Source organism: Falco rusticolus, chromosome 5 (genome assembly GCF_015220075.1).
Source record: "Falco rusticolus isolate bFalRus1 chromosome 5, bFalRus1.pri, whole genome shotgun sequence".
NCBI lineage: Eukaryota > Metazoa > Chordata > Aves > Falconiformes > Falconidae > Falco > Falco rusticolus.
This window is the reverse complement of record NC_051191.1, coordinates 65,702,378-65,717,893: the sequence shown is the minus strand read 5'-3', so window position 1 is coordinate 65,717,893 and position 15,516 is coordinate 65,702,378. Positions and strand designations below refer to the sequence as shown.

Sequence of the window (15,516 nt, the reverse complement as noted above, 5' to 3'; positions counted from 1 at the left end):
GGGTACCCAAACGGTTCCAAAATTGTGCTGTCAAAGGATGTCCCAGGAACACATCCTGCTGAAAAATGTAAACCACAGTCAACATTTTCTGTAAGCGCACATGAAGACAGACCAGTTCTAAACCACCAGGATGATACACAAATTTCTTCAGGACTTGCTAAGCTTTTGAGTCTGTGTGCTAACTGCTTCAGAAGCACGTTAAATCCTAATGTTTAAGTGGGATAAACAGGGACAGATATGGTCTGTCATAAATAAGAAATTTCTAAGGTTAAATCTTAAGCTCTGGACTAAGACTGTGTTAGATCAAGACAGCACATATATATTGATATCTGAAATTCCACTCTGAAAATGCAGTTGGCTTCAGAGTACACTATGCAATTCCCTGAGTTGTACAGAGACCACATGGTGCACTTTACCCTGCTGCCCTGTATCTGACCTTATCTGCCACTATTAGTTAGCGTATCCAATAGCATGGCCAAAGATACGAGGACAGAATTCATACCAACGAAATTCTGTGAACAGACTTATATTTTAGGAGATGGTGGATCAGCAGAAATGCCAGTTGAGCACTAATTAGGAGTTTTATTCTATGTGACATGTTTCACTTTGATTTTTCCAAAATTATGTAATACAAAATATAACTAAAAAAATCCATTTCTTTTTGAAAAAAAAGCCTTCTGTGTACTTCAAAAGTATTCAATAAACCCTGCCTAAATGTCCCTCAGGTAATGGCTGCTGCTGCTTGTTACAACAAGTTTTGACAGTTTAACAGCTAATATTTTGTATCCATAGCTTCAGGCTACTAAACTAAACAGTGGAAAAGTGCAACAAGAGTTTGAGCACATTTTTTCTGAAGGATCACAGGAAGAAAAATAGTCCTCTAGGTATGTATTAGCTCCATGGAACAGTGTGTACCTCACAGGTCCCTTTGAAAGATGAAGATTCTAGTAGAAAATTTGGGAACGTTTTCTTTAATACTATATAAAATCCAGATACATCTCTCAGCAGCAAACACAATACGGCCCATTCAATGTGAAGATACATGAGAATAGCAAAAGCAAATAGAAAATGTTTATAGTCTGGAATTGGCAGAGGATGACCTTCTTGATTTAAAGAGTTTGGTACAAGTTGCTGCCCTGCCTTGAACCGAGGTATGCCTCTTCAACCATTTCCCACTAGACCTGAGAAAGGTGTCCTCCTTTTCTGTCTGTAGTTAAATGTCAACATCTAGCCCTTCGAATATGCATGTCAGCTTACTGAGAAAGTCATATGGCAAATTCTTATTTAGGTTGTTTCCATAAAATGAATGGCTGCATAACACAAGAAGCAAACTATACTTTTGCATTTCATTTTTCTAGATAATTCCGCTTCAGTAGGATCATTAGGCTATTTGGTCTGTTCTGCTGCTTACCCTGACATCCTTCCTGAGCCCAGTAATTTTTATTTAGCTTGTGCATGTTCTGCAGCAGACTGTCCTATCTTGACAACAAGAGAAGATACTAAGATGCGTTGAGTTTACAGCTTGTTTCAATGGTTAATAACTTCCTTGCAAATTTGTACTTCTGATTTGTATTTTTGTAGTTCTAATTTGCAGGCATTTATTCCTTCATGTCTTTGTATGAGAGATTAAAGGAGATGATATGCTTCATAAGACATGCCTATACAAAATACACATAAAGTAAACTGTGCCAGGAAACGAACCCATGACTTGAAACTCAATTACCTGTACCAATCCCTGGAATGGTTCTAAACTGGGCCAGTTCATACCCTCCCAGCCAATTCCAGGACATGGATCAGGATTTAGGGTAGGACAATGATCATTCTTAATAGGTGGCTTGGATAAGGGCCTTTTGTTTAAGCAGATGACAGATTCTAACAGCATGGAGAGAGGCTTTTACATGTGAGCTGGCCTCAGTGCCAAAGAATGGTCTGCAGTGGGTGGACCCTGGCTGGATGCCACGTGGCCACCAAAGCTGCTCTATCACACCCCTTCCTCAGTGGGACAAGAGAGAGAAAATATAACAAAAGGCTCCTGGGTCAAGACAAGGAAAGGGAGACATCACTCATCAGTTACCATCATGGGCAAAACAGACTCAGCTTGGGGAAATTAATTGCCAATAAAAAAACAGAGTAGGACACTGAGAAATAAAAAACAAATCTTGAAACACCTTGCCTCCACCCCTCCCTTCTTCCTGGGCTTAACTTCACTCCTGATTTCTCTACCTCCTCTCCGCCAGTGGCGCAGGGAGATGGGGAATGGGGGTTGCGGTCAGTTCGTTACACGCTGTCTCTGCCACTCCTTCCTCCTCACATTCTTCCCCTTCATATTCTTCCCCTGCTGCAGCGCGGGTTCCCTCCCACAGGAGACAGTTCTCCACAAAGTTCTCCAACGTGGGTCCTTCCCACAGGCTGCAGATCTCCATGAACTGCTCAGATGTGGGTCCCTTCCATGTGTTCTTTCCACAGGTTGCAGTCCTTCAGGCACAGACTGCTTCAGCATGGGTCTCCCATGGGGTCGCAGGTCCTGCCAGAAGCCTGTTCCAGTGTGGGCTCTCTATGGGCTGCCTCCTTTGGGCACATCCACCTGCTCTGCCATGGGCTCCTCCATGGGCTGCAGGTGGGGATCTGCTCCACCATTAGCCTCCATGGGCTGCAGGGGGGCAGCCTGCCTCACCATGGGCTTCACCACGGACTGCAGGGGAAACTCTGCTCCAGCACCTGGAGCACCTCCTGCCTCCTTCTGCACTGACCTGGGTGTATGCAGAGTTGTTGCTCTCAGGTAGCCTCACTCCTCTCTTCCAGCTGCTGTTGGGCAGCAGGTTTTTTGCTTCTTCTTAAGTATGTTATCCCAGAAATGCTACCACTGTCACTGATGGGCTCAGCCTTGGCCAGCAGCAGGTCCATCTTGGAGCCTGCTAGCATTGGCTCCAATTGACATAGGAGAAGCTTCCAGTACCTACCTTCTCACAGAAGCCACTTCCCATAGCCCCCCTGCTACCAAAACCTTGCCATGGAAACCCAATACATGGTCATAAATTAATTTAATATAATAATACAGAGGCTTGCCCCACTGAAGGAACTTTTTTGTTAAATTGAACAAGCTAAATTTTCAATCAAGCTGGACAAAATATTTTCCCATTCTCAAACCCTGAAAAAAAAATAGAACTCTCTAAAACGTTGATGATCTATCAGATATAAGAAAAAGGAAACAAAAAGCAATTAAATTTTGGGTAATTTGCAATATTTCCAGCTCAGTTTGTAGATGGTTGGCATAATTAGGTTACATTTTGAGAGGAAAGCTTTTAGAACTGGAAATTGTATTTTTTTTCATTAGAAGAATGTTGAAACTGGTTGTTTTAACAACTTTGTAACTGCTGGAAACATTTCAAAACTAGAAATATGAAAATTGATCCCTTCTAGCAGAGTTTCAATTTGATGAATAGATACTATCAGCTGAAAAACATACCATCAGAGCATTTCTAGCCAATTCTAAGTGTTTCACTGCAAGACATTCTTCAAGCCTTCAAATAACTTGTGTGTCCTTTCAACACCTACTCCCACACTTTAACTTTCTCTAAGCTTTTTTTCTGGACTTCAATTAAACTATTTCAAATTCTAAGTCACTCCCAAGATCATTACAGAAAATATATTCTTTATAGCCTTAAAATAATCACGTGAAACTTTTTAAGTCTCAAGGGCAGAGAAAAAGATCTAATTCTACAGTTATACAAATTATAGCCTCCATTTTTGCTATTTTACTATTAAACAACCTCACATATTGTACTTCATTATACAACAAATACCTAAGCAGAATCATTAAATATTTTAATTGCCAGGAATTCAACTAAAGAATAGTTCATTTAAAGAAAAAAAGTATTTATTTACATTTACTGCCAGAATTGCTAAAAAGCTATCAGTCAGTATGCCATATATATTGATATAAGAAGCATATTGCTTCATTTCGTCACTTCTGACAGCCACTCAGCTGAGCAATTACAAGAGATTTGCTGTCACGTGAACACTAAAATCATCTGTACACGAGCATTCAAATGGAGCTTCACAGACTCTTTGCATGTTAGACTGGATATGCCTCCTGTATTACCTTCTTATAGGAAGTTTGGTTTAAGAATACAAAACATTAAGAGACAGTTCTGCAGACTTCGAGTTTCTTCACACTGCTGCCAAGGAAACCTGGTGGGAAGGAAAATGAGTACTGAAGGATGGACACATTATCAGGCCAGAGTTGCACTTCACATATCTATTATTTAAAGATGCAGAACTGGCGACAAATTCAAAGACTGCCTAAGTTTTTAGAGACAGAAGGAGATATACTCACTCTGCTGGGACAGCATTAATTGCCAACATTGTAAACAATGTTTTAGCTGGTCTCTAGTATGAAGGAAGAGAAAAAGCATCTTAAACTACAAGCAGTTTGTTTGACAACTCTTTTTCTGAACTGGTAATTACAGCTTGTCTTCAATGCTACACGTTTGCACGGAACAGGACATCTTTCTGAATATTCATTTGGACATGAAGCATTATGGTTTTGCCATTCCAATTCTCATGCTGGGTAAACTCAGGAAATTGAAGAAAATCCTCTTTCTCACACACCTCCTTCTGATCAATGGGAAAGCTTCCAGTGATTTCAATGGAGTTACCATTTCACTCCTGATGATCTTCTTTTACTGACCTCTGTCCTTAATGTCATCTTCATAGTCCTGATAAAATTTCATAACTGAAAGAAAGTATCCTATTTCCTCATGGTTTTATATTTAAAACTACTCTTTCAAGATATGGAATTTTGGACAATTTTATATTTCTCGTTTGAGAAAGGCATGTATATTTGGGAAGTGTGTGAATTCTATTTACCTCCAAATCTCTCTGCATTTTTAATAAATATCCTCAGAAATGTTTCCCCCATAAAAGGCTCCTTGACAGCCAGTCTTTCATATCAGGCAAGTATTTCAGAAACATCACCTTTTTTTCTGGATGCTGGGGAATGTTTTAAGCAATGGTTTCTGTCCTATGTCTTCCAACAATTTGTTGTTTGAAACTTGCCTCAGAACAGTTCTGCCTATGAATGCATTCACAAACATCCACAAACATTTTAGTCAGTGGCTTGACACCATATGCCCCTTGATGCTTAACTCTGGAAAAGCATACTCCACAAACCCATGATCCTGAATGGAGAAAGACCACATAGTGCTGTGATGTAGCTGCCCATGTGTATAAGGTGCAGGTAAACATCTAGTATGGACCACACTAAGGACAGCATACTCTTGCCAGCAAAGGAACAGGGGGAAAGGAACGCCTGGAAAAAGAGAGGGTTATATTCCTTTTTGACCCACCTGTTGGTCTATATCTGATCTTGGTTCTGTTAAATTGTTAAGTACAATGTCTCTGTAACTTTTTTCAAACACATTTTTCTTTAACTTGTAATTTGTTCTCTTGTTCTTCAGCCATAAGGAACTTCACCCTTTCCATATGACCACTGTAAAGGGAACTCTTGTGTCTGGAATATTTGGAGTCAGCTCAATCAGATAAATTAATATGTCTCTCATTTTCTAGGATTTGAAGGAAAGCAGGAGCTTTATCAAATAAAAGGTCTGGGTCTAATAAATCTCTCTTATCCCCATGTATATGAACTAATTGGTCCAACTCATCATTTCTGCTGTTCAGTTTTCCTTGGGGATATTTGAAGAACATAAAAAGTTGCTGGTGTTCATTTTTATTTGGCATTAGCAGATCTTCCACAATTACCTCTGTCTCATCCAAATCCCTGCAGATGGGGATATAATGCTTTAGCGTGCCTCAAAGTGGCAGGTGCAGAGTCTTGTATTTTCTTTCATAACTGGAACCTGTTAAAACACCCAACTTAAATTTCAAATGGCAAAAATAGCCTTTCACTTAAACATCTACACGTGATCTTCTCTCAGTCTGATGTAAGAATTTGTTCAAAACAGCCATCACTATCTACTGACTGGTACATCACTTAATGCTAACAGAGCTCTGTGGTAGCATGTCTTTTGACAGTAAGGGAATCAAATGAACTCAGGTATCACTGTGATTTACTACACAATTACAGCGCATAAAATATTAATCTCTCAAAATCATTTTATCTTAATTATTATCTATCAATACCTCTGTCAATCTGTATCTGTCCAACCACAAATGGAATGCCCTCTTTTGCCATTTCAAACGCCATGTACAGGACTTTAGATTACATGACATACAGCAGATACAGGGTATTTTCCAAAAGCTTATTAGCCTTCTCCTAGCCCACATTACTTTCTGCTTTCCAGAAATCAGAAGGAATTTGCCACAACAGCTGTCTCTTCATGAGCCTCAGTACATGATATGTGTGCTGTATGTAACCAGAGGAGACGGCTCTCACTTTTGCCTGACTGGGTCATTGTGTTTTGCCTGCAGTGTAGGAAGCAAAAGATGTTGCACTGAACATTGGCCCCTCCTTTCTAACACACCAAATGTAAACTGTCTCTACTTTCAAGGCTTTTTCTAGCCTACCTACTTTTCTACTTGTTAACTCTCACTTAACCTCAACAGGAGGTAACTCCCACCTCTGCTCAACCCATGTCTGCCTGCCTTGCCTTCTATTAAACATAAAACTAACTTTGGTCCCATACTACTCTCACACTTGCAAGGATGTCTCTGTGAGCATCTGCAAGAAACCCTCATTACCCTCTTTCAGACAAGAAAACAAAATTAAAATATCATAAGCCCACTGGACTGTCATTAATCATATGCATACCATAGCTGTAACAAAGTTAAAGCAGCTCAAGTATCATTTTTGAACTGTCATGGTTATGTTTATTCTTACTCAGCATCATATAATGAACACCTCACACATATGACGAGACCCAGCAAAACACTGTGTCTCCTTATCTTCATCATTACAGGTTTGCCCTCCAGCTGTTATAAAAGTTTCTGTATTTTTCTTCTGTATTTCTTTGCAAAATGCATATGGAGGAAGATTCTTTCATAAAACTCCTTTTTACTGTGTATTGCTGCTGTCTGTATGTTGAGCACTTCTGCATTGTTGTGACTGCGTTCACATTTACTGTAAATAAATCTGGTCTCTGTGGTATGTCTGCCCCTCTGTTCTGCATTTACACTTCTGAATTAGATGCATTTCTGGTTTTCACAGCTCGTTAACACTGATTTTGTAAAGCATATTTTTCAGTAAATCTGTACTTTTTTCTCTTAAACCATATTTCTCTCTGATAATAAATTTGTTCTGACCAGGTGATAATCTGTAACATTAATAATTGGATTGGTCTGTTAACTGTTCAAATGTTTATTATTTAATTTTATCAGTTCTCTGTAACAGAACATTCAATTGTTTCACACAGCAGATACTTTCTCATGAAGAAAAATGGTCCTTTCCTGTATGACAGTCCTACACTGACCGCAATAATCTTCATATTCGTTCAAGCCATTTCTGGTCCCTTTCATGCTTGCTTTGGCACAGCTGAGAAGCATTTGCAAGCACACTACTGGGTAAATCTGTTCTTTCTCCCGCCTGAATGTATGCAGGCAGTGTAAGTATACCTACAGCTTATATTCTGTGTGTGTGTGTTTGCATGCGTGTGTATGTGATGTGTGCATGCACACATGCATGTTTAAAGAAACCAGGACTAAACGTAAACCATCAGCCACCATCAGCAGGTTGAGAGGTATCAGGAAAGCAGCTGACAGCCAACAGTAGATTCATGCCAGCTATGTCAGGAGAACCCAAGACATTGCTCTTCAGGGAACAATGTGATTGTATTATAGAATGGCCATGTGCAGGATGCTCCAGTGTCTTCTTACTACCCCTATACTTCTAAAGCAAACTGTCAATCAGGGGTAGGGTAAGAAACTTGGTATGTTACACTTTTTTGATAATAAAATAAATTTGAATAGAATATTTAGATGAATAACAAACGATCCTGTAGAAGCTGATGCTCTTTGCATGGTCAACTTAAAAATAATCATTGCCTGACAAGCAAAAGAGCAAGAGCAAACATCACTCTCTAGAGCTTTCTACCCACTCTAGACAGCTAAAATACACCCTCCTGCCAGGGAAGCAACCAGGATACCAGCTCTGTTGGAAACACTGGTTCCCCATCAGAACTGACAATGAGAGAGTGCAGTTCTGCAGGACCAGCAGGACTAAAAAAAACCACAAAGACAGCAGAAAGTGCCCACCATTTGCAGAGGACATGCAATGAATTTTAAACGTGTCCCTAGGGCAGGATGCCAAACCTCCTCTCACCCTCTCACTACACTTTATGCAATTCACTTAATGTTCAGAAATGCTCGCAACTGGGACTTTGATGTGCTTGGTTCCTTTGAAAATGAGGAGGGATGCTTAACTGGCAGAAATGAATTAAGAGTCATTTATTAATCAGATAACCTGATTCAAAATAGAGGTATAACGAAGCTGCATATATGAATTTTGGACACTTCTAGAAAATAATTTACTTGGATTAGAGATAAATTGTTAGGTGCAATCTTGCACATCCAGCTCCCATTTATTTTCCACCTGCACTCTTCCTATTAGTTGACAAACATCTTAATCATTTCGCTCAAATCTGCTGGAAATAAAGGAGGTGTAAAATAAAAAAGAAACAACAGTTGCACATCTGATTCAGCATTTTGCCATAAATGTTATGCCCTTCAAAAGAAGGCTTGCATAGTCATCTAACTATATAAAGGTACCATAAATGTAAACAGCTTCCTAATCTTTTCACTTGAGCATTCTTCTGAGAAGAGAGAATTAATAGTCCTTATAATTACCAGGACAGAAAATAACAGCAGATGTCTATCTTCACTAATTGTCTAAAGCTCTTAGAAATTTATGAAATTGTTCACCTCACTAAGATTCTTTGCTTGAGTTCCATAGATTAATTATCCATTACACTAACCATGATTACCCCTTCTCGACCTAAGCAGTGAGCAGTAATTGAGGGTCCTAAGGTGACAGCGTTGACACTGAGAAGGAAAAAAGTATTGAATAATCAGCCATTTCTTTGATGTAATACTGTTTTTCCACAAAGAATGTCCAAACTCTTAATTTCTCTGAGAATAAGAGGAATCAAACACATGGAGGGTTGGGGTTTTTTGTTGTTATTTTGTTAGCAGCAAATCTGAAAAGCTCTCCTTTCTGCTTTGTTGTTTCATTTTGTTGCATTCTGCCTTCCCAAAGCCATGCTCTCCATTTTTTATTCTGTGTTTCTGGCCCCCTCTTCTTTGTGTTTAATTCTGTTGTCCTTGTTATATATACTTCATTCTCATACCTAGACATGGACTCTATCAAAAAAATCAGTACCCAGCTTCTCTGCTTGCCAGTGAAACTTCTTGGGTCACGGGGTCAATATTGCCTCATATTTTGCATTAAGCCTGTGACTGGGTGGTGCATCTTTTGTCTCAAGTAGTTGATTCCTCTGAGAAGCTTGGCTGCTTTTCACAGTCTAGCTGAACAGAAAGCAATCATCACACCCACCAGTATAACCACATCACAGGCAGTTTTAGTTGCCCTTGTTACTGTTTTCAACTTCTAGGGCACATTTTTATTCTTATATTAAATAAAACTGGTCTGCTTTCCTTTTTACCATATACTCTTTTATTTTCTGATTTTTTTTTTCATGCGGTATTCTTTCCTTTCCAAATATGGGTCTCCTCATATTTTAGATGTCCTCCAATGAAATCTCAATAATGATTTTTACCTATGCTACCTTTGTGGCACTTTTAGGTACTGAATGAACCCACCATTTAAAGAGAGAATACGCTATCATTATATAGTCAACTTTTTTTTTTTTTTTTTTTTGTCTTTTCTCTCCTCTTTATACTGCCTCCTGGACTATTTGCTGTTTAGATTTTCATTGGAAGTTTAGCTGTCATTCTGCAACATAACAAGATACAATGATCAACCATTACTCTGTAATAGCCCACTCACAATCTTTTAGCTTCTCCACATCTTCCAGAAGTCCTCCTCACAACTCAAGTTTCTTCTTACACTTACTACAGTAGTTTCTTCTTCACACTCTTCAGAGCTTGTTGCAGGAACTCATTCCCAGCACACTTCTATGGCTGGAGCCCCAGGGAGAAATAACCGAACTGGTTCCATGATGCGTATCACCCAGTGTAGGCATATGCTTCCCGCATCATTGTTTGGGACACACAGCAGAACCAATAGGGCTAAATTAGCCATTCCTCCTCTCTACAATACAGCTACAGCTTCATGATGCCACAACTGTGCAGAATTTACTCAGTCATAGAAGGATACAGCTACATGACATGGATTCTCATGCCAATACTACCACCCTACATATGAGACACACATATTTCAGAAAAACACAAACATTTGTGGCTTCATACTCAGAATGATGTTGAAGAGCGCTTAACATTTCTACCATTGATAAACAGGGACTATGGATGTTCAACACTGTGGACCACATTATTCATAGAGATGTTAAAATGAACTCTATGTGCATTTGAAGAACAGAAGAAGAGGAGAAGAGACATGGCACGGTTCACCTTTCAATGACCACATTTCTCTCGACCTAAACAGTATTTACAATCTTTCAGTTCATAAAATTAAGGCAAGTGATATTTATATCTTGTTTATCCAAGTGTTTACATATTAAAATATTGTAAATTATCAACAATGACAGTGTGTTCCTCCTCCAGAATCAGAAACCATTAATATATGCTTATTAGCAGTGTTACTAATGAGACAATGTTTAATATGAGTGTGCTGATGAAGTTGACATGCATCATCTAAGAATGGTTTCATTCTAAGGGGGAAAACAGTGAGATTTAGGAACTCAGCTGAGATGTGGGATGCAGTGGTTCAAGCCCCCGGTCTGTTAACTATCAGGTTTTTTTCTAATCCAACAATTGCAAGGTCGTTAGGGTTTACAAATAAACCAAGATGATTGTTGACTGAAGAAATGTTTAAAAAGAAGCTCCCGTTACTGTACATGGTGCAAGGCAAGTGCTGAAGATTCACATTTTCTAAACAGCAAACTTTCGTTTACCTCGTGGGACTCTTCTGTATCCTACACACCTCACGTGCTTATACATCAACTTTGGTTTTATATGACACCTAATACTGACTCCCTGTACAGTACTCCCTAAAAATCATGTAAACTAATCTTTTCGGAGCCAAATTTTCAGGCTCCGTAGGGCAATTTATTTCTATGCAACCTTCTACGATTCGGACCAAGCCAACCAACGCAGTGCGCGGTCGGAACGTCCCCCGTAGCCGTCATTTACAAACCCGCGACCCGTTCCGGTGGGAGCAGGCTGCAAACCCCTCGCCCGCCGGCTGCGCCGGCGGCAGGGACGCGGGGCAAGCGGCGCCCGCGGCGGACCGAGCCCCCCTGGCCGCCCCCCCCTCCCCCCCGCCCTGCCGCCCCGGGCCGCGCCCGCCTTCACCGGCTGCAAACTCGGCTCCGGCCTCAAGCGCAAAGCCCTGGGAGAACCGTGCGGGTACCCGGGTCTGAAAGAAAAATCGCTCCCCTTTCAGACAACAGGTTTTTGTTCTAAGGTACTACAAGTAACCCGGAATTTGCCGTAACATCTGTGGACATTGGAAGAAAGGGAAAAGGAAAAAACGCAGCAGCTGCGGCAACAGCTACAGCGCCGCTGGGTCCCATGCTGAGGACCTGCGGCTTTTCAGGACTTGGTGTTAATGTATTTAATTTGCACTGTACGCTTGGTATTTCTTTGTTGGCCATAATGCAAGCTGTCCATTTGTATTTATGGGCAGACAGAACAGGCTACCAACCCCTTCTGGCAGAAATTAAGCACTGAACCTGGACTAATTTTCAAGCCCCGTCCTAAAAACAAGTACCACGGAGAGCGAAGAGTGCCGAGTGCCGTACGAGTTCCGCCGAGGCGCAGCGCCGGTTCCGAAATCCAGACAAGCCAGGAATCACAGACCAAAGGTACCACCGTTAGGAGTCAAAATCTTGGTTTCGACTCCACACACACACACACACAGACACATGCAATTTTCCCGGACGGTCCTGGACCGGACGGCTGCCCTGACTCTATAAGTTCCCACCGCCCGGCAGAGCGCTCTCCCGCCGCCGCAGGCATCAGCGGAGGGGATGCGGAACGCCGCAAACCCTGCTCAGGGAGCGCCGGGCGCTCCGTCAGGTTCCATGTCGGGCTACTCGGACCTGGGGCTCGGTGACCTGCGCCCCGAGCCCGGGCTGCGCGCCGAGCAGCGGCGGCCGCCCCCCAGCAGCCCCCCGCCAGCCCCACCGCCCCCCGCGGAGCCGCCCGCGCCTCCGCGCAACCTGTTGCCGCGGCCCCGCCGGCCGCGCGCTGGGGCGGCCGGGGGGAGCCGAGGGGCGGCCGGCGCAGCCCACGCGTGGGCCACCCGTCGCGCGGAAACGCTGCCCACCCGTGACAAGACTACCACGCACAACCCTCTGCCCCGCTCGCCGCACGCGCGGCCCCACAGACGCATGCAACAGCAGGGGTCCGCGCGTCGCATGCAGAAGAACTCCCACCGCGGGGACAACTTTGTCGGAGCGGGGCTGCGGGGGGCAAACGCGCGAGCAGCGGGGGAACGGGGCCGGCTCCGGCGGCGCGGCTCCAGCCGACGGCAGAGCTCGCACGTCGGCGGCGACCCCTCTCCCCTCGGCGCCTCCCGGATCTCCCCGTCCCCACTCCTGCACCCCCGCCCGCGGCCCCACGTTTCGCCCCGTCGCCCCCGGGTCGCTGGCCCCCACCCCAGGCGGCGGCTCGGCGGTCCCGGCGCTTCCCTCGCTGCTTCCCGGGAGCCTGCGCGGGCTGCGAGAGGGAGAGGATATTAAAGCGGGCTGCGTGACTGCCCCCCCCTCCGCCCCCTCCGCACGCAGGGAAGGCAAAGGAAAAAGTTGCGCTCTCCGGCCGCCCACGACGGCGCTGTCCGCCCCGCGGCGGCGGCAGGACGAGCCCCGCGGCGGCGGGGCCGGGGTCGGTACCTGTGCCGCCGATGCCCTGGCGGGCGGTCTCCAGGGGGAAGATGCCGGCGCACTTCTCCCGCTCCACCTGCCCGCCCAGGCAGAGCTCCGAGATAATCTGCAGCGCCTTGTGGCAGAGGCTGCCCACGCCGTCCTCCGCGGGGAAACTCATCTTCTGCCCCGGCCGCCCGCTAGGCCATGGCCGGCGCGGGACGGCTCCGCGCCCGACCCGCGCAGCCTCCCGCGGGGAGCGGAGCGGGGCGGAGCGGCGGCGCGGTGCGAGTGAACCGCAGAAGTAGTGAAGGGGGAGGGGGGGGGGGGGGAAGACAAAAAAGGGGGGGGAGGGGAGAAAATAAAAAAGGGGGGGGGGGGGGATATAAGCATCCACTTAGCAACGCCTTTTGTGCCTAGCGGGCTTCGGTAGGCGGCTCGGCCAATGGCAGCGGGCGCGGGGGGGGACACACGACTCGCGTCCCCCGGGGAAACTTTTTCTTCCCCCGCCCCGCGGCCAGGCGAGGGGCGGCGGCGCCGGGACGGCTCCCGGGGTGAGGGCCCCGCCGGGAGCGCGGCGCGGCGGCCTCGGTCGGAGGCTGCTCGGGGGCGAGCGAGGCAGAGCGGGGACTGCGCGGGTGCCGGCCGGCGGGGTCCTGCCCTCCGCCCCCGGCAGGAGCCCCGCGCCCCGCTGAGCAGCGGTGCGCTCCGTGCGGGGCTCCCCGCTCGCTCACCGCGCCGGAGGCACGGAGCAGGGTTTATTCCCCACCGCTCCGGTCGTTGTTCCCGGAACGTGGTTTCTGAGGTGACCTGGGCAGTGCAATCTTCAGTACGGGTCTGCCGAGCAAAGTCGGATAACTCCGTTAGCCAAACCACCGTCCCCACTGCACCTTTCCGCAGGAGTTAGGGAGTAGTTTACCTCGAGTATTTCTGTAAATTGTACAGGCCTTAGAGTAACCTTACGACTGTCCGGTCTGTTTCCTCAACAAGTTCTCTAAAGTTGGTTTTGTTTGGTTTGGAGTTTTTTGTTGGTTATTTTCTGAGATAGAAAACTTACGGGTACTGCGTGTGCGTGAACATACTTCTAAATTTCAGTGCAGTGTATGCTACTGCTAGTGGTTGTTTCAATTGTCAGCTGCATAGCCGAGCAAGACTTAAGCTGTTGCTTTGTTCGTATACCTACTGAAATTCTGATACATTTTCATGTTTGTGAAGAAAAATGCATCTACTTTTACAGCATATGTATGTCTTCCAATGCTTCATTCTAATTAGACATAGTTGAAAGGCAGTCTGCTAGCAGTTTGCTTAACAGCACTGCCTGTAGTCTGCTGCCAGGGTGTCTTGGTTTCATAAGCATGAGAAGTTAACTTGTGTAGTGCTGTGCTTTTTTTCCTCCAGATTTCGAATGTTTTATCTGTTACCTGAAAATTAATAACTCTCTAACAAACCACAAAATTGAACATTTGAAAACTTTGTAAACCATCAATCAATACCTGTAAATTATGAAATAATACAGAAATGTTTATCCCAGTTTTAATTCTGAAGTTAGATACTTCATATGGTATAGATGCTTGTAAAAACCACAAGATGATAGTTCTAAAAAGCATCCTCTTGGCATTTTGAAAGCTCATGCATTTATGCATGTGAATTCATGCACATGTATTTTTTAGAATCTTAGGAAAGTAATAGACTCTTGTATACAAACTGTAACATCAACAGACATTGTGTTCCATAAAGGTTTTTCACAGATACAGCAGGTATTTCAGAAACATAAGATGCTACCAAAGAAATCATACACTATTCAGTGCATTTCCTGAGACTTGCATTGTCAAAACTGTGTTATTTCTGCAAAATATTCTGGCACATCCTAGAATGTTTAGACTGTAACTAGTCAGGGCACACAGCTGTGTTGTAGTACTGTTGGAAGACTCATTTAACCCTCACAGGGACTTAAATCTGTATAATGATCTCATTAAATTAGGCTTGCTAGCAATAAAAAGGTATGTACATATTTTCCTTACAGTGAAGGCTACTGATGCTTACTTCCAAACTTCAAAATATGAACATATTTACTGTTTGTGTGACATTTACAGTCCTGTTCCCAAAATTCTGTCATGCACCACCAACTAATAATTAAGCAGTCTGTTTATCTTTGAGACACTCAGAGCTCTAGCAGAAGCTAACAGGAGATACATGTACAGACTGATGAAGGAAGGATCTTAAACAGAAATTAATTTTAATGAAAGTGAGGCCTTCATTTAAAGGCTAAGACCTAAGCTCTTCTATTTCTGAACCTTCCTGCAGACTGTCTTTGTGCCCATGGATGTGTCATGCAGTCCATGAGTGAGTTTTTATCTTTTTGTCTCTGAAGTTACTGGCAGTTTTGCCATTTATTATAAGAGCCAAAGTTCTACACATAAATCAGTTTGCTACCCTGCTTGTTTACTTACGTAGTAAGACTTTGGTGCATTCTTATACTGTCCACCTTTGCACACAAGAACTTCAGTTCAGTGAAGATCATGCAACCTTATTGATATTATTATTGATAGTATTGATGAGTACA

The 15,516-nt window shown here is 44.0% G+C and overlaps 1 protein-coding gene across 1 annotated transcript in view; it reads right to left on the bottom strand.

The window, feature by feature from the left end:
* SYT10 (synaptotagmin 10) overlaps positions 1-13,200 on the bottom strand; it is a 36,000-nt gene extending 22,800 nt beyond the window's left edge. The window contains exon 1 of the mRNA XM_037390674.1: positions 12,984-13,200. Coding sequence (XP_037246571.1) covers positions 12,984-13,134 — 151 coding nt within the window. The 5' untranslated portion in view covers positions 13,135-13,200. The remainder of the gene's footprint in view (positions 1-12,983) is intronic.
* Positions 13,201-15,516: the final 2,316 nt, after the last annotated feature.